The sequence below is a fragment of the Lepisma saccharinum genome, chromosome 15 (assembly GCF_977018435.1).
Source record: "Lepisma saccharinum chromosome 15, izLepSacc3.1, whole genome shotgun sequence".
NCBI lineage: Eukaryota > Metazoa > Arthropoda > Insecta > Zygentoma > Lepismatidae > Lepisma > Lepisma saccharinum.
The window spans coordinates 8,544,001-8,564,176 of record NC_139243.1 but is presented as its reverse complement, the minus strand read 5'-3'; the positions used below and the strand labels follow the sequence as shown (position 1 = coordinate 8,564,176).

Sequence of the window (20,176 nt, the reverse complement as noted above, 5' to 3'; positions counted from 1 at the left end):
AGAATCTAAACCACTGTGAACTGTGCTTCACTTGAAATTGAACCCAGGATCCTTCGCTTGTAAGGTATCCGAGTTAGCCACCTATGAATTTCAAAATGTACTTACTGTCACTTGGTGTTTTAGATGATTTATGCCCAAGAGATTTTCTGCACCAATGTTACTTGAAGTTAACAATTTTTTAATTTTGTCATTCTTAAAGTAAAATTAATATTATTTTTATTGAGAAAACACAATATAAATTAGTGATGAGACAGGTTATTCGGTACTCTGTCGGTATTGGCTGTGTACAGAAGGTCGTTCGGGATCTCTGAGGACAATGTTGGAAGGGTGTTAAGTTCATGAAAACCCATGTCGCCACCAACGATCATGCTCAATTGGAAAACCAGCATTCCGCGCTATAGCCCGACAACGTAATTTCCATTGCAATAGACTTTTCCGAAGAGTTATCATGTCCAAATTTTCCCACTCCTCCTGACAGGCTTTCCAGAGGCCATTGAGAATGCGTGGACGTCTATTTCCTAAGACCCGTTTTAGGAGTCGAAATGCACAGAAGTCCATGGGTGACCCATCTGGCGCCTTGACCAGAATGTCGCTGTAAGGAATTGCACGGATGCCAGTTTCCACCTCCATTCGCTGTAAGAACAGACGAGTGGAACGGGAGGTATGGCTGGATGCTTTATCTAGGTGCACCGAGACCTGGTTTTTGGCCCCCCATACAGTGCCGGGATATCTATGTTATAAATGGGTGTTAAAACCTCATCCTGATAGTTCGTGGAGTTCACCTTCACATTATTAGCTACACGGCGAATTGCTAGCTTGCCATTATAGCAGTATCCAGCGATGATCATGAAACCCCGTGGAAAACTTTCCTGGCATTCTCGATACAATGTTTGATAATTGTTTTTGTCGCGAGGGCGGTAGGTAGTAAATCGCGCGGGGTTTGTGACAGTCACTAAGGTAGACATATGCTTCGTCTAAAGTCACCACGTTTTTCCATCTCTCCCCTGCAAGATAGGTCTCATAGAGCTTTCTAGCGTTCGTGCGACGTTCCGCAATGTGACGAGGCAACAGCTTGTGAACTTGCCGCTTATGCCGCATTTCTAGTTGCAGGTCCTTCTTGATTATGGTGTTCACTGTTGACACAGACATTCCCAACTTACGTGCGATACTCCTTTGGGGGATAGGGTTACCACCTGACACAAGGGCCTTCACTTTTCTCACTATGTCCGGTGTACGACTCGTAGCTGCTCGTGTATTTGCCTGTTTCTTCCCCTGTGGAATTAGGCCCAGTCGGCCTTTGCCTTTTTTTTTCAATACCGCACCGATCCCGTTCTTCGATATCACAAAACCACGCTTCTTGCACATTCCTTTGATTGCCGAATAGCTATATTTAGCATCGGAAAGGGCTGTTATGTAGCCCTCCCAGTATGGTTCAATTTTCTTCGGCATCATTGTAGGTAAATGGCACAACACTCTGCACACGCGTTCTCGGTACTAACGTGACTCAGCATGCACCGTTTGGACGGACTGACGTTGATAACAGCGCCGCCAGCGGCTTTCAAAATCGTCACCAGAGATCCCGAACAACCTTCTGTATTTGTTTATAAGTACAATCTGATATATCTATAAATATCTTATAATTTAGTGCAATATTCTGCCATTTTGTTATGATTTTTATGGATGTAAACATATAATCTTCATGCCCTACTTTTTTTCAACAGCAAATGTCTAAATATGCAGTTTTTTTTGTTTGTTTTCTTGCATTGCAGTCATCTGGTAATACACTTATTATGGAGGTCAATGATCCATTCAAGTTCTTCAGGGGCCAATTGTAATTTTATATTGGTCCTTTATCAGTACGAGCCAAATTTCATATCGGTCCATCCTAATATGTATGTATGAGAGTGGATCAAATGAAAACTGAACAGTGGATGTATTGGGTTATATTTGTGTATGTGTGTGGCGACAACCCTGTGTAGAGGTAGGGTGGGAGGTAAGGAAGGAAACCCCTACTGCATAATGGACTCGCCCTAGATAGTCATAAACAATCAATTGAATATTGTTACTGCAGGACCCTCCACTGTTTGTAGTCCTATCGAGTGGTTTTGCTGCATGACAACGTGCAGCCACATACGACAGTCTTGGAACACCCACCATATAGCCCTGATCAATCACCATGCGACTTCCATATCTTTGGTCGGTTGAAAAAGGCATTGAAGGGTCGGCGCTTCCACTCGGACAATGAAGTCCTGGACTACAATATTCGCAACAGGTTCCGATCTCAGCCAATGGAGTTCTACGAGCAGGGTATTCACCGCTTGGTGAAACAGACGGACAAGTCCTTGTGTAACTTTGGAGTTTACGTTTGAAATAAACCTTGTTGATTTCATTCTGTGGCCCCTGTTCCGTTTTCATTTGATCCTCCCTCATATTTTTTTTCTGATTAGGTGACATTCCCAGATGTAGTGGCACATAATGGTTCAGAGCCCATTTTAAACTGTAGGCCCAGTCCCGATTAGCCTATCTCAGCATAAATTGGACTTAAAACAAACTTTGACATTGACGAAGAAAGTGAAATTCCGAAAATATTTTTTAAAAGCTTGCTTTCCATTTGTTATCTTTTATTGTCATGTGGAATTCTGCAGTGCTCCTAACGAAATGCAATTCTTTGCAGGCTGCAGTGTATCCAACTGCTCGCAGTGTTACCAACCCATATAAGTGTGAGCTGGATGGGAGGATTGTGCTGGGAACCTCTGGGCAGCCTGTGGATGACATCAACCGATACAGCAAACTGGAAGACCACATGGAAATACTTGAACGGACGCTGGAATGGGGGCACTTGGCACCAACTTGTCCTGATACACTCTGTAAGTTTCTGTGTGCATTAACATGCAATTTTGCACGAGTGTTATAAAACAGCTTGAATTTCTGAAGACTTCGTAACTCATCCATTTTCATACCTTAGTAAACTGTGGTATGAAATGGAGGAAAATCTTGAAACAAGCTAATATTTGAGCCTGTTGGGATGTGTAGTATATTCCAGTTTGAATCTCTTACCCCTATGATATCATCACAATGACCTTATCGTTCAAACTAATACATTAAGAGTATTCCTATAAACAGGGTGATCTGAACAATGGGGATGGATTTGGTGATTCCTGACATGACAAGAAACATAAAAGTACACATGAACATGACAATTGTCCAGTAATTCATATGCATATGTTCCAAGAGAGGGAATTTGGTATGATGCCAGGTGGTGCCATCTATCTTGGAAAACATGTATTTCAGGATGTATGTCTATATTGACTTTTTTCACCTTGTCCTGTCAGGAATCGCCCCTGAAGTTTGTCCCCATTGTTCAAAATCACCCTGTATAACAGATAATCATGACAAAGTATTAGAAGCATATTAAGTTCGTTTAAGTTTAACGAGAAAAATTATTGTTAACAGTCTTCCATTAGTGAATTACATAGCTAAATACATTAAAACAGTGGTTTCCAAAGTGTGTGCAATGAAATCAGGCACATTTCCTCCTGTGTGGTCTTGCCTTGTGGGCCAGTGCTCAGTCCTGCTGGAAGCTCCACAGCTCATTGTTGAACATACTGTGGGTCAACGATTTCACAAGTGGCGCCAACACTGTTGCTTGGTACACTTTTGCAGATGTTTTCACACCATGTTCACAGAAGTGGAGGTCAGTTGTGCCATCGTACGAAACCCCCCATCAAACCATCACTGAGCCGGGATGATGGCCTCTGAGGTTCTGTGGCATGTTTTCACGAGCTTCCTGGGATGTTGAAGCATAAACACGGTCGTTTTTACGATTGTAAGACTCTTCAATCGTGAAGATTTTTTGATCCGTGAAAAGGATCCTCCTGTGGCCACCATTTGCGTACGCTGAAGGAGTCTTTTTGTTTTCTGCTCCCTCTGGACCTTAAGCTGTGGAGGGAGGAAGTGACCAGTGCTTCGCCGATAAGCGCGGAGTCCTAGGTCACTTCAGAACACACGCGACATCAACATTTTTGAAATGTTCAGCTCTCGAGCCATCACTGCTCGTTTCCTGACAGGATTTCGTCGAATCCACGCCGCCACTGCTTTCACGAGCTTCTGACTCCTCACGCTGCGAGGTCTACCTTTCCTGGGGCGGTCCTCAATTGTCCCTACGTCACAGTATCTGTTGATGGTCTGATGCAGGAACATCCTGTTGATATTCAGCTTTTTCAGGGTGTTGAAAATGTCCGATGGTGATTTGCCAACGTTGTGCAATGTGATTAGTGCCACACGGTTCTCATATACACCCCACTTCATTCGACTCGCAATGAAACTCACCTTTCTGCTACCACAGCCAAACACACAATGATACTGGTTGTTGTTTGATCCAATATTGCGGGGTTACCTTGCCAGTCTAAACTTTGTAACAGAATTTATGATATGACTAGGTATTTTACTCATAGAAAGGCTAATTGTTGAAGGGGCTCTAGTTTTGTGGGAATAAAATTTATCTCTCTCATTAGGTAAGCAGAAAACCCCAAAACAACCACAGACCTTTTTATGTTCAACCAAATTGGTGAAGATGGCATGCTTTGAGCTAAAAAATCATGGTCAACCTGTACACTCCTGTTCAGATAAAGTGGCACATACTTTACCTGTTCAACCTTACAAAATGTACCACTTTATGTGAACACAAGTGTACAATGGGATACGTAAGTATTACCAAGCAAATTGTCCATCACCATGTTTATTTTATTTGTTATGCCCTGAACAAATTCAAACGAAATGCTAAACAAGCTGGTGACAATATCTGAACCAGCATACATAAAAATATATTCCTTAAAATAAATAAAAAACAGGATGAAATAGAAAAAGTAATGACAATAGTCATGGACAATTTGCTGAGCAATACTTATGCATCACACCGTACATGCAGTATTTTGTAGTCTTAGTAGTAATTATAAGCATGGTGCTCATTTTATTTATCTTTTTTCCTAGCTTCATACCCGTATTACAAAGATGACCCATTCATCATGACAGCGTGTCCTGATATTTACTTCGCGGGGAACCAGGCTAAATTTCAAACAAAAATTCATGAAGGTAAGTTAACAGGCAAATGACCCTTTCTTTCTTATTAAGAAAGTGCAGTAGAATTTATCTTGTATGTACAACCGTAAACGACAGGAGAAATAAGTGCAGTAGAGTAGAATGTTATTTATTTATTTATTAGGGATGGGCCGATATGAAATTTTGGCCGATACCGATAAAGTACCGATATAAATTTTACCGATACCGATAACCGATATTCTACCGATCCGTTATAAAATTAGAAATGGTCCTTGAAGAACCTGAAAGGTTCATTGACCTCCTTAATAAATGTATGTTTTGAGTTGACTGCAGTACAAAAGAAATTGCATATTTAGACATTTACTTTTTAGAAAGTAGGGTATGGAGATCATCCATAAAAATTACAACGAAATGGCAGAATTTTCCACTAAATTATCAGATATTTATCGATATATACTGATAAACCAATATGCCTATATCGGCGGATACCGATAGAGTACCGATTAATCGGTCCCACCCCTATTATTTTTATTCCAGAAACCTGTTTGGGGACTTAAATTTCTACCAAATTTACAAGCTGGTGTTCCCAAAGTTAAAAGCACTTATTTCTTCACAATGCATAAAGTTATGCAGGGGTGAATGATGTAACTTCTGTCGATTGTGTGACCTTTACTTGACAGTTGAGAAGTAAAAGTATTATAATCTGTTTATTCACTATTTCATATCCGATATGAAGAGAAGTTTGTGAAATGTCACCAATATTCTACCGATCGGATATTAAATTCCAAATAATCCTTAAAGAACCTGGATGGATCATTGACCCCCCTTAATAAGTGTTTGTTTCTAGGTGACTGCACGCAAAATAAGTTGCATATTTAGACATTAACAGGATGGCCACTCTAGGACCATAATAAAATTCAAGTATAATTCCCGATTTTGAAGTGGAATTTTCCAAAAAATCAGGGGTGCAAGCAGATGTTTTCTCTATTTCAACCTTATGTACGAGGGTCATCCAGAAAATAAAGACCGTTTGGTTATACAAAATAAAAAACATAATATTTATTGGAAAAAAACAATTCTGTTACATACCTGAAGTTTCCTTCACTTCTCTACATAATCACCTCCTACATTTAAATATTTGTCGTATCTGGGCACGAGCTTCAGAATTCCCATGTTATACTCTTCTGGCGCCAGAAGATGCATGTGATAAACTTGCCTTGGTGCATTTAAAAATATGTATAAATTGAATGGGATTTGCATTAAAAAAAGTAGCAATTTTTCATGTCTGCGGAGAAAAATTCAACCAGAATTCACACATAATTCCCGGAGCCAACAATTCATGCATAATTCCCTGAATTCAAGGAATTCCCAGTGAGTAGTTACCCTGATTAACTTTTTATTTAAAAGGATGGGCATGGAGATTATCCATAAAAAAATTATAACAAAAATGGCTGAATTTTGCACTAAATTATAAGATATTTATATATATATATATATATATATATATATATATATATATATATATATATGGGATTGATAAAATAATCTGTATTTTTACCGATAAATCGATACATGGAAATGTTATATCGGCCAATTCCGATAGAGTACTGATTAATCTGCACCATCCCTGCTGACTTCACTAAGCAGGAAGCAAGCTAGTGCAGGCGTTCATGGACCACACACTACTGTTTACATTAGTAGTAAAGAAACAAAATATAGAACTTTACTTCTCAACTGACAAGTGAAGGTCAATTGCTAAGAGGTTTCTTTGTATTAGCTACACTCATATTAAAAAATAGGCATGGGCCAATACGTATGTTGCCACATGAACCAAGCTTTTTGAAGGCAAAACAAGCTGCATATTTATAGATTTACTTTTAAAAAAATGTACAGAATGGAAATTGTGTTTATATCCATAAAAATTATGACAGAATGGCACAATATTGCACTAAATGTCGGATTGGTAAAATTATCGGCTGAAATACATATAAGGTATAAGACATAAAGAGTTACCCCAAAGAAAAGAAACTTCATGCATCTTCCTTTCAGTCCATTAAAGCATGCTCCATTCTACCCCTCCCCTCCATGCACGAGTACAATGCACAGGACATGCAATTCTGCGCAGATTCTTTTCCCTGTGGTCCCACTATAGTTTCTCGTCTTTTCTAATTACAAGCAGAAATGTAGTTGGTTACAATCCGTAATGTCAATCCCGGCACAATAGTAATGCATAGGATAGGAGTTTTGCCAACTTAACCCTTTAAGTACCACACTTTTTCTTTTGATTTTATTGACTGAAATTCTGATTGGATATGATAAGGGGGTTGTTTTAAAGTGATCCACGCAGCAATTAAAAATTAACTGTTACCAGTTTCATATAAATAACTGTCCTAAAAATAGGATGCTGGTACAATAGGGTATCATACTCAACATATGCACCTTTCTGACAAAACCTAAGATGATATAAGAAGTTTCAAAGCTTGGTTAAAAGATGTATTACTACTTCTCTATTTATTGATTATTACATTTGATACACACGATACACATACATTTTCAAATAATAAGAAAAGGAAACAATACATATATGGAACTCTGGTTGCTTATTGTGTGTGGTAAGGTGTGAAACAATCTTTGCACAATCAAACCTGATATTTCTCACAAATGTTAAGGGTTTAGATTTGCAGTTCAGTCCTTGGCACCTTCTTTGTTTATCTCTTCGCACAACATAATGTTCAATGCCATCATACCTCACATCTTGAAATGTGGATTGTGATGATGTTTTCGTGGCTTTTCCAAATGCAGATGGATGTCCTTGTCCTGCCTTCAAATATGCCACTGCAATTGATCTTCTGTATTCCAGCAAGTCCATTCCTGATTGTGATACCTTTCTGTACACAATCCACGAATTTACAACTGCCATGTCAAGCATTCTTGTAAACAGACACCAATACCATTTTTTACTCGAACAGAAGCATTGTATTTGCTTACGAGCCTGACACAATGGCTCAATAGTATCAAAGTTGGTACCGATAGCAACACATTTATTATCGTTCCACTTGACAAATAGTATCTCTCCTTCCACATCAAAATAGTAGTCAAATGTGCCCCTTGCATCTTTACTCAATTCTTTTGAATCCTTCAAGGGACACTTACTAAGGCGGTTCTGTCTCAACGTACCTGTAGCTCTAATGCCTTTGTCTCGCAAGTGCACAAGTAAGTCTCTGCTGGTAAATAAATTAACAAAAAATACCCAGTAGCTGTTTGGCTCTTGAATTGGTTCCAACATATTGAGCACAACACGGGAACCCAAAACTAAGACTTCTCTTTCATTGTGTGCTATGTCTTTGCCACAATGTAGGTCAAAATTAAAGCAGTATCCACTTTCACCACACAAAGCCCACATCTTATATCCAAATCGAATTGGTTTTCCCCGAATGAATTGCTTCAGTCCATGGCGGCCATAATATTTCACTATCATTTCATCCACTGACAAATAATTCTCGAATATGCCCCACCTTCGGAATTTCTCATTCACAGCATCCAATAGTGGACGGATTTTGAAACCTCGATCATCTTTGAATTCATTCACCTTGCTCTTATCATTGGAGTGTATAAAACTCTTAATTTTGCGATACTTATTTCTTGGCATGGCCTTTCTCACAATATCTACACATAAATCATCATCTTCACTCCAAAAGTGCTTCTCACTGGGCACCTTGTGATAGCCTGATAGTAACAGAATCCCTAAGAATCGCTTTAACTCATTAACTGATAGAGAAAACTGCAATTCATTTTTTATTTCTGTTGCATACTTCACAGACTGTGTAGTAATCAAATTCAAAACATCACAATCGAAAAACATTTCAAAAACTTGAAGCGGAGATTTGCCTGCCAATGTAGTTTCCATATCGGCTGCCTGCGATTCTGCGCAAAGACCTTCCAACTTGCAATTTGGTGTACACTGGGTCACATTTCCTCCAATTTACATCACATGTTGATAGCTGCCTCTTGTTCACTCCCCCTCGTAACTTTCTACTTTTGCTGCAACCAGGTGTAGAGATTTCTTCAGGTTCTTCCACATTCAAAGAAGACTCCATGTTTTCTTCATTTGGTACAATTTGCAAAAGTAACTCACCAGGAACATCTGCAACCTCCACATCATTTATTTGATCATCTTCAAAAATATCTTAATCGCTGATGTCATTATCGGGAGGCAGAACCACCACACTCAGTTCTGCAGAGTTGTCAGCTACGGCTGGATCAAGGAGAATATTCTTTATTTCACTTGCTGTAAATTCCTAAACACGTCGACAAAGGTAAGATGATGGATGGCACTGTAACATGTAAGCTGTTACCTCCTGACACGCAACAATCACAATGGCTTTGCATACGCAGCTACTCGTTTCTCTTCTGTTGCAACGAAGCTAGAGACATCTGTGAGGAAAAAGATGAAATTGATACCTTTAAGTTCCAGCATCCTATAAATAGGACAGCAAACTTCATTACCATTCCACAAAGACAAAAACCTCGCGGGTTTGAGATATTCTTCATATAAATCGTATGGAGACCCTTTCAAAGTTATATATAGCATTTTTACACGCCCACTGAATATTGTTTGCAAACTAGATGAATGAAACTGATAGCATGACATAGTACTAAATATTGCTTTAATTAACTGTACTTTTACTTATGCTGCTTTCAACCCAAATTGTTATCTTTATTTATGAACATAGTTATTAATATGCTTTATTGAATAATAAAACAATTGCTTGTTCATAAACTTGGTTTTACACTTAATAAAAATTAAGAAACCAAATGTCCTATTTATAGGATGCTGTTATATAATGGGTTAAGGTATTTTTTCCATGCATCTAACTTTCAAGATTCTAAGTTACATTGGTCAAGAGATATACTGTATTCAGATGTTCCTTCAGTTCGGGAACAAGGCTTAATAAGTCGTTGCTTTCTGTTAAAGGCCTCCAGGGACAGCGTACCCGACTGGTGTGCATTCCATCTTTTGCAAAGACAAAGACATGTGTGGTTGTTAACCTGAAGACATTACATTGTCACCCAGTGTCCTTTGGTGCATGGGACAGCACGTCTAAAAGTTCCCGTCCAGACGTGGAGAAGTGATGTAAGTTTCATGTCCTGACAGCAACAAGGAGTGTGTTAAAGTGGATAAAATAATTTTTCTTTACTGGGATCAGATGATTTGATGATGTATGCAAACAGCAAAATATCGGATCCAAATCCCAGAAGTTTTACGAACATTGTGGGAATTAATTACCACATCAAGTGCAACTTTTCTGCAGGCACAGTCTATTTAGAGCTTATAGCTCATCTGAACTATGATTAATTTCTTATTTAAGATTGGAGTGCTTGATTCCGTACAGTGTAATGCAGTCTGCCAATGCTTATTAATCTCCTCGTGTTTTTGTTTTTTCTAAATAAACATTGAGCACACTGATTTTCTTGTATTTCGGATGGATCTAGCTAGGTAGGTTTTAGAGTGATGGTTCATTATATCAGGTTGAAAATGTGTACTTTGCTTATTGTAGGTTTGTTACAACTTTATGATGAATGAGGGGTTCAGAACACAAGTGGCATAACTACATTCAAGACAGTTTTGAGTAAAATGCACATTTAGATAACTTAGTATTATGTTTAGCTGTTGGAGCACAAACATAATGGTGCCTCTATGAGCAAGACTTTAAAACTTAGGAGATGCATGTAACTCCATTTCCGTGAAAAGTGGAAATAGACCACTTGTGCTCTGAACCTCTCAAATATGTTGATAGGACAGATCAACCCAGGAGCTGTTGGTTGTGGAATTGTTATGTGAGAAGTGACATCTGGGTGTTTTGGACTTCAGACTTTTGCTTCTTCCAGATACCCATCAAGCATCTTACCAAACAGAAGAATATGAGATAGAATTTTCTGCAAAAAATGCAGGCTCAACCAGGACTTGAACTCAGGTCTCTGGCATACCGTGCCATTTCTCTACCACTGAGCCAGCCTGGCTTTGCACTGCCTGTTTTACCTCAATGGGATCTGTTGCCTTTGAAATACCGTCGACATTGCCTTGTTCCTCCTAGTGTAGAGATGTAAATTACATGAAGATTTGCCACACACAGGAAATTACTACAGTCAACTCTCGATTCAATGACCTTTCACAGTTCCCGGGAAAAGGGTCGTTATTTCGAAGGGGTCGTTATTGGAATTTGCACCAATTTTCAGCTTAAAGGGAGCTCAAACTGACACAAAGATGCCTAGGAGATGGTAACACCATTTATCCTGGTAGTTATACAACCTGTTATGCACAGGATGCGTGTTGTGAGAAGGAAAATAGAACATGAAAAAGTTTTCACAAAAGAGAATTTAAAATAATGTTACTTTGTTTCAATTGTGCACAGTCGTTGCTTTTCCAGGAAATTCTTACAATTCTAGTTCATGAGAAACCCGTTTCTAGTGAGACCTATGGAAAGGAAAACAATCTCTTGCTTATTGCAAGCGAAACTCGAAGAATCTTGACACCAGTCAGACTGGTGCCAGCAAAAGTCGGGATATAATCGGGCAGAATGAATGTTGGATTTTATACCAGTCTACTGGAGCATTGTCTGTTACAAGATTAACTGGTAAGATTAGATCTCTCGGGAGAAACAACACAACCTCTCTAGGTACCAGACAAAAAAAAATAAAGGCAGGGCTGTAATTTTCGTTCTGGTTCGGCTGTGTAAAATACATTGTAAAAAAAAAGTCAGTTTTCTTTGCTTCAACCAACTTCATTCACCCTCCTTCCCCATTCAAGGGAGCAGTCCAAACACCTTCCTTGACTTGCATTGTAATCCAGCGTGAAAAAGGAAATGCGCAACTTGTGCGTTTCCCAATGCGTATTCTAGGACACGTCATTAAACAGCATCGCAGTCGATAATCATTCGGATTTGGAATTGAATTTCACTTTAAACTGTATATTTAGCCCCGATTAGCCCATCAGCATAAAATGAACTGAAAACAAGCTTTATGAAACTGCACATTTTCACATATCAAAATGGTAGATCGTTATTTACTCTCACCTTAATCGAGGATTTAATGTTGGATTTAGGAGTATTCTCGATATCAAACACCCACCCCTCCAAACGCTTTCCCCTTGAATAATGTCTTTGTAATGGGTCTCAGCGACCATTCCTACATTGAACACTCTTTTTTTTTTACCTCCACATGAATGGTTCTGAAGAAAAGTAAATTAAATTTACAGTTTTGCTTATCAGAAGGCGCAGAACATGAAGTTATTTTAACTCTTGTTTTGCTTTCTGGAGATCGAATTTCGTTATCGTCAAATCAAAACAGCTTTGCGAGATTCAAAACAATAACTTTTTCTTCGTGCTGGATGAGTCATCGCTGTTATCGGCAAGCAAGAGCTTTGCAGACGCTAGACAAAACACTGGCGCCAGCTGCAAAACAAGGAGACCGGCTGGAAGTTTGAGCAACAGGTGGCGGAAGAGAAAAGTCCCAGCATTTTAAAGATAACGCAACTGTCGAAGACGGAACTTTTAACAGCAGTGTAAAGAAGAAAGAAATGACCCTTGCTTTACGTTTTACACGCAACAGACAATAATACGGGCAATATTTCCTATGCAGACAACAGCATTAAAAAAAGATATAATAAATAAATTTAAAAAAAACAACTGAAATCTGCAATCATCAACATTGCCGTGCACACCAGTGGCGGAGAATGAGCTGGGGAAAGGGTAGAGGGTCACCTTTTTTTTTTTTACTTGTTCTATGGTTCTTGTTCGTTTTCAAGAATATATCCAGAACTGGTTGCCCCATTTTAGATGTCAAAGGAAAGGAAGAGGGGGGTCCTTTTCCACCCTCGCCTGTAATCAGCCCGCATCAGCAAGAAAATCGTGGCTGAAACAATCTGCATCGTTCCCCCCCCCCTCCCACATTTGCTGACAGGAAAAGAGGGAGAAGTCAGTCAGCCAACGGAACACTTTTTTGGCAGATATTACATCGACACAATTAGGAAAACGTATGAAGTGGGAAACGGGAGTTATGATGCACATAAGAGCGAAGTAAACTTTTGTGGAAACCTGGATGACAACGCATTAAGCGGGTTGACGATCTTTAGTTCACCTATGTGGTTTTGATTATCTCTAACAGTTTCGCTTTTTTATGAAGTGTTGCAGGGAACAAAGAACACGTTTTGAATGAAAGCGGTTGTCGGCTACAAGGCCGAGAGTTGCTCACTCACGGGAACCTGCTGAACTCTAGGTCAGAGCTGGACAGATGGGCCAGACTTCCAGGTGCCACACATCTGTATTTTCGAACATTCCTGCGATCTTATCTCTCAAGGTGGTGTATTTATCGATGAAAGAGCTTGACCTGCCATACACATTGGCAAAGACTGCAAGTCCAGCAGTCATTTCGGGCTGCTCCCACCCTTCCCCGCATGTTTTCAGCAGCTCTTAGGACAAGGAAACAAGTCAAATCGATTTAAAATAAGATCCAAGCACATTTGATCTTCTCTTCTTGCGTATCCAAGAGCAAGCGTGACAAAACAAGCCTGGCACGTTGGGTAGCGGCAGTCAGGTGAGGGGTAACATTTGTGCACTTGAGGGAGGGGAGGGCAGAGGTCAAGTGCTATTGGATATCACTCGAGCATGGTGTGGTGGTGTCTATTTTTAGTTCAGACCTAATTGTGAGCGGTAGAGCGCTCGTAAAGGGAATGAGTGGAGGAAAAAACAACGCATTTTTCGGCCGATTTCCTTCAAAGGGTCGTTACTTCGAGAGGGTCGTTATACCCAGGGTTGTAGAATCGAGAGTTAACTGTACTTAGAATTTTCAGCATAAAAATGCAGGTTCGACCAGGACTCTGGCATACTGTGCCATTGAGAGATGATTCCACGCAGGTAAAACTACGACAGCAAAAAATCAGAAGTCAGGCCAGCAGAGACCCAGGTTCAAGTCCTGGTCTAGCCTGCATTTTTAACTAAAAATTCTTAGCAGTAATCTCCTGTGTGAGCCAAATCTTCATGTAATAAGAATATGATGTTCATGATTCATTTTCTTAGTAACAATCAACACTTTACATAAATATGCTTTATTTTCTTTCTAAAAAAAAAATAGTTTAAGCATTTAAATACATAATGTTCCACAACCAAAGTGTTTTGAATCTTTAAACGAACAATATTGGTTAATCAAATAATGCATAAACTTCAGTTGTTTACACAAAAACTGTAATGAGTGATATTTCACCCCTATCGTATAACTACCCATAAAATAAAAAATACCAGCATGCAAAACAGGAATAAATATAACAAATAATAATTGTGGCCTCCTTTTGATAAACTCAGAACTTTGTTTATGGTTTTCCCCAGGATGCCTCTCGTATTGTCAAAGTCATCGTCCATTTCCCTCAGCAACTTGTCCTGATATTTCACCTCGGCACCAATGTCTATGGAGAGAGACTTCAAGGTGGAGATTTTGCCTTTCAAATCGTCCGTCATTCTTTCATTCTCCTCCTCAAGCACATCAGCTCTCGCTCCCAGCGGAGAATAATCAGCTTGGTGACTTCCAGCAGATCGCCTCATTTTTATGTGTTTTTCCACTTGGTAAAAATTATAAAATAGGTTGAGAAACAGTTACAGGAAGTTGGCTCCTTGCACAATCACTCCAAAAATGAAGGACAGGCCCTTTAAGTTATGAAGAAGTCCAGCAGCTTACAGTAACTCCAACGTAAGTGTCATTTCTATTCACACGCTGCAGCACAGTCTCAATTTACTTTTCCAGTCTCAGGAGTTTTCCAGAAGTTGTTTCAATACTGTGGAAGAAATAAAAATAAGTAATTCTTGTCACTAAATGTCAAGTCAATTATGGATACACTTGTGCAAAAACTTGCACGTAGTCCCAAAGATTTCTAGAAAGCTGAATTTATTTTACTTACTCGAGCAAATATTAGTATATCCCTTGGGATCACCCAGCCTCAAATCAATGGGTACTTGGCCAAGAATGTGTGGGGGTGTTCTTTGCGAGTGTCCCTTCATCAATTAAATGATATCACCACTCATTCTCATCGCCACGATTAGCCAAGCGTGGGACGTAACTTTTGCTCCAAGTGCAAGATAAACAAAGGTGGCACAGTATCTCCTATGCCACGTTAAATACACTAGAGCTCCTGAAGAGTGGCATCTTATGGCAGAAATGCAAACTAACTCAACAGTGTTAATAGTGAATAAAGCAGGTCCGAAGCTCATTATTAGAGGCACATATTTTAGGTAAATAAAAAAGCAAAATTTCGGTACAAAAACTGAGTCAATTTCGGGTTCAAAAGTGGTAAATAAAATAAAATATCGGGGTTATAGCGATGAAAAAATGGATGAAAAGTGGTATATAAAAAGACATATTGGTTTTAAAATTGTGAATATAATCCTAAATTTGATTTAAAAACTACACTTATTCCACAGAATTAACATTTCACTTCTAATAGCACATTTATGTAGTTATCATAGCATTGAGTTTATTTCTGTGTAAAGGAGTCCAATTTTGCTTCTCCAATATTAACAGCAGAATTAATCAATGTTCCGAGAATTGCATAACTCTCAGGATAATTCAGACCTCAGAAGGTGTCTTTCTTTTACATTTTATTCCCTTAATTAACACCAAGATTGTTTCTATAACGATTTATGAGTTAACATAATCAATTATTATTTTATGTTCTGTAATTCTGGTACATTGGATGCTTTCAGAATCTCAACTGCAGCACTTTGTTAAACTGGTTATTAAAACAAGGTGTTACAACTGTTAATTTTCATTATGACATTCTAAGTCAAAGTACAGTGTTAGAGCCTAAATGATTCATCGGGTTGCAAAGCACTGTGTATTTACAAGTATACGACGTACAAAAACAGGTGATACATGAAAAAATTGATACACTCACCAAGTTTCTGGTACATTCTACAAATGTTCAATGTGTGCACCCTGGGTCACCCGGCACACATCCAAACGGTAATCCAGTTCCCTCCATACGTTCACTAGCATGTTTCCGTCAATGTCTGTCACAGCAGCAGTGATGCGTTCCTGCAGTTCTTGCAGAGTTGTTGGCATTGGGGGTACATAAACTTTGTCTTTAACATAACCCCACAGGAAGAAATCACATGGCGTGAGATCTGGTGACCTGGTGGTCATGGCAACAGAGGAACATCACCCAAACCAGCATGCCCTATCCAGCGATGTGGCAGTTTTCTGTTGAGAAAGGCGCGGGCAATTGTGCTCCAGTGAGGGGGAGCCCCATCCTGTTGAAAGATGAAAGTCAAGGAGTCAGCAGTCAGTTGTGGCAACAACCACAACTGCAACATATCCAGGTACATGGAACCTGTCACCGTCTGCTCGATGAAGAAATAGGGGCCATAGTCCTTTGTCGTGGATGGCACAGAAGACATTCACTTTTGGCGAATTACTTTCCAACTCCACACAGACATGAGGCAATTCAGTACCCCACACTCTCACATTGTGATGATTCACCTGTCCTGACGGATGGAAAGTCGACTCGTCGCTGAATATCAATCTTCCCGCAAAGTCATCATCATCTTCCATAGCTTGCTGCATTCGGGTGCAAAACTCGAATCGGCGGCCACAATCATCTGGAGCCAGTCGTTGTAACAGTTGCACATGGTAGGGTTTGAAATATAAACGCCGCCACAGCCGCAAAACATTCCACTCTCTGCAGAATGCCCAGTTCACGGCTTGCACGAACGGTTGATTTTTCTGGGCTGCGCACAAAGCTCTGTCTCACGCGCTCCATGATTTCCTCAGACACACGCGGTCGCCCCGTGCTTTTCCCTTTACACAGACAACCAGTATCACGAAACTGGCGAATCCACCACAAAATGCTCTGGTGACCAGGTGCAGCTTTTCCGTATTTGCGTACGAATGCACGCTGAACGCTTGTAACTGACGAACACTTCACATGCATTGCTGAAATCTTGTAGAGTGCCGTCACAGGCCTGCTATCTAGCGTGCATGCGAGCCACGAGGCAGGCTTCTTCAACTTGGTGAACGTATCTATCTTTTCATGTATCACCCATTTTTGTACGTAGTATACTTGTAAATCAACAGTGCTTTGCAACCCGATGAATCATTTAGGCTAACCCTGTATAATATAAAATTTGGGCAGAATATGACAAAGTGAAAGTTTAAATTGCACTTTATGCTCAGATAGGCACATTAAGACTGGGCCTACAGTTTAAAATAGGATCCAAACCAATGAACAAATCATGTGCACTGGGTATTGAACCCATGACCCATTATAAAGTAATACGCACATCATGTCTATAGCTTATTTTATAACTTAAATAAAAAAAAATGTACAGTGTCTTTTCTGTTACTGGTTGCGGCTCCGGTACCCTTTACTACACCCTCGATTTTTCGCACATTTCAAATATTCTCGATACAAAAATTAGTTCTTCATAATAAACGATGTTTCTAAATAGCGCGGAAAGTAATTTTTTAGATCTACGTGCTACGAAACTTACGGTTTTTAAAATTCCTTGCGTAACGTCAAAAAGATTTTTCAGAACTTTATGATGGCGAATGATGCATTCATGTCACAGGCGCAAGTCTGAAGATTTCGGATGATCGATGGCAGTGGCGTATCCTGGTTTTAACTAGTGGGTAATCTCCGACACTTGATTCATCCACCCACTCCCGAAGTCTCCCTGCAAATTTACCTCAATATCCATACAAGGATTTATGAATATATGTGATAAAAATGTTACCTTATTGTTGCGACCACTGTCGAATAATTGTTGTGATTGCACTTGCAGTTAATCTACGTTTAGAATTTCAAATAATAAAACAAGAAAATATAATAAATCTATAAGAAAAAACCTGTAACAAAGAATATGAAAGGAATGCGGTAGTGAAATAAAAACCCTCAATATTAATTGAAGTCTAAAATTCAAGTTACCCCAGTGTCCAGTTACTCGTGCATTCTCAATTTTTGTTTCTATACATGGAAGTTTAAGTTCAAGACCTGTGTACAAGAGATGTTACTGGCCTACCTACATTAACTATTTCCAATTTCTCCGGAAAAGATCCCGTTCCAAATATTTTCACACGCAAATATTGTATTATATCCATTGCTTTTAACTTCAGTAAACACAGCACTAGCACGAATACTAAACCACTAACAGCTAAACAAATATTACATTTTCGAATCGCTAATAGGAACAACAGCACAAAGCCACCTACAACACGCATTCAATTCCCTGCGCCAATCTTCTATTGTGGTTCGTTACTCCTTGACTCAGAATTAAATTCCCTATGGATGCTGAAAAATTCCCTTTCCCAGCTTTAAATTCCCTGCGATGCGCAAGGTTCTATAAGTTGGAATCATTGCTTTTTTTGTTTATATATTTTATTCATACATCTTTTATCTTTATGATCATTATTAATCTAAAGCAGGGGAAAAACAACTTAAATTAACTAATTTATGTGTACGTATATATATATAATTTATTTCTGATAGCTTTCCCTTTTAAAAATTATTCATTTCTGTGAAAGAAGTACTGGTTTTGAAGGCTACAAAGAAAGTAATCACGCATCTTAAAATACAAAAATGAAAAAAAGTAAGCATATAGTTTAATTATTTCATTAATCGATTGATTAAATTGTTATTTGACGTCGCTTTTCTGCCACTTTTGGCTAATCACTACGAGTGATGATATGACATTGATGAAGGGACATTTACCAAGAACACCCAGGCCGGTATTCGAACCCTGTAGCTCTGGCGTCGTAGGGAGCTGTGCTAACACTCCGCAGCGGAGGTCGGTGTAATTTCTTGAATTTCTAGTTCAAATTTTAATTTATTTAATTACCTTCATTTTCAATATTAAAGTTTTTTTTTCTTTTACAATATCTGTTGAAATAGCAGAGATCAGTAAGACAGAAGCAAATGTAAAATGAGAATTAACATAAAATTGGTTCGCAAATGTTGTTCAGATTTCCCTGTTTCTCGCGCATTTTCAGATGTATTTTCTCTACTTTCTTTTTCAGTACGCAATTTGTGAACCCAGAAGTCTGTTTTTTCCCCGAGAAATTTCCCTGTCGTAAACAACACAGCTCCTACGATACAAAGGCCATCGGGGAAGAATGGCAGAAGAGGGTGCCACTGCCAGCCGAGGGAATGGCAAAGGCTCTGGGGTGGAGAGTGCAACCGATGGACTCTCTCCAGAAGGAGCTTACCCTTGCCACGGAATAACCGCGCCTGAGAAGCAGTGTTTCCTTCCCCTCCCGTCAAGGGATTTAAAGGGAGCCGGTGGAATCTCACCCTGACGTCACCAGATTCCACCAGCTGGAGAAAAAGCCTCACAGACATTCCGCGGCAAACGGTTGAAAACATTTGCGCGCTGGAAGCAAAGAAATATGTGACAAAGATTGGTTCGGAAGAATATTGTCAAGAAATAAAAAACAACTTTTTAAAAAATTATAGCCGGGTCATCTCCGATTACCTAGGTGACCCAGAGCATACGCCACTGATCGATGGATGTCACAGGCGCACGTCTGATTTTCTTCTTATGATTGACTTGTGCAATAGGAACATTTGCGATTGCGATATGATATTTGTGTGATATATTGGCGGATTGGTCATTTCAGACATTGGATTTCATTTGTGCGACTTCAGAAATTGGAAATAATATTTTTTTTTTGCAACTGCATGCCGTAAAGGGGAGGGTTGTTTTTTCTAAATGACTTGTGGGATGGGATAATTTGCGACTTCTAATTTTTATGATGGGAAGGGAGTGGAGGTTGGTATTCTGTGGAAAAGAACAACAAGGACTTTCAACGTAGGAGTTACTTCATTTTTGGAATTACAAATTGAACTTCGACCCACAATTCAATACCTGGCCATGGTAAAAAGAGGTAAGTTACCTTCTTAGGTTTAATTTTAGCCTTCATTTCTTGTATCTTCATGTGTCAATGCGGAAAACAGTGAGAAATAGTGTTGGGGGCAGGTGACTTCGGCCAATTTCTAACATGCCTTTAAAAGGGACTCTACAGATAAAGGCGGGGCTGCAATAGCAGTAGGGGGCGTTAAGTCAATTACCCCAGGGGCGGA

At 39.4% G+C, this 20,176-nt stretch overlaps 2 protein-coding genes across 4 annotated transcripts in view; one reads left to right on the top strand and one right to left on the bottom strand.

Annotated features, from left to right (window-relative positions):
• The window catches only part of PolD2 (DNA polymerase delta subunit 2), a 47,972-nt gene extending 37,389 nt beyond the window's left edge, over positions 1–10,583 (top strand). Inside the window, exons 8-10 of the mRNA XM_083136571.1 lie at positions 2,675–2,867; positions 4,990–5,091; positions 10,034–10,583. Coding sequence (XP_082992697.1) covers positions 2,675–2,867; positions 4,990–5,091; positions 10,034–10,191 — 453 coding nt within the window. The 3' untranslated portion in view covers positions 10,192–10,583. The remainder of the gene's footprint in view (positions 1–2,674; positions 2,868–4,989; positions 5,092–10,033) is intronic.
• A 4,066-nt stretch (positions 10,584–14,649) lies between these two features.
• Positions 14,650–20,176, bottom strand: part of LOC145999563 (winged helix repair factor 1-like) — a 38,833-nt gene continuing 33,306 nt past the window's right edge. For all 3 annotated transcript variants that reach the window (XM_083136575.1, XM_083136573.1, XM_083136574.1), the window contains exon 6: positions 14,650–14,881. In XM_083136575.1, the coding sequence (XP_082992701.1) occupies positions 14,839–14,881 (43 nt within the window). In that variant the 3' untranslated portion in view covers positions 14,650–14,838. The remainder of the gene's footprint in view (positions 14,882–20,176) is intronic.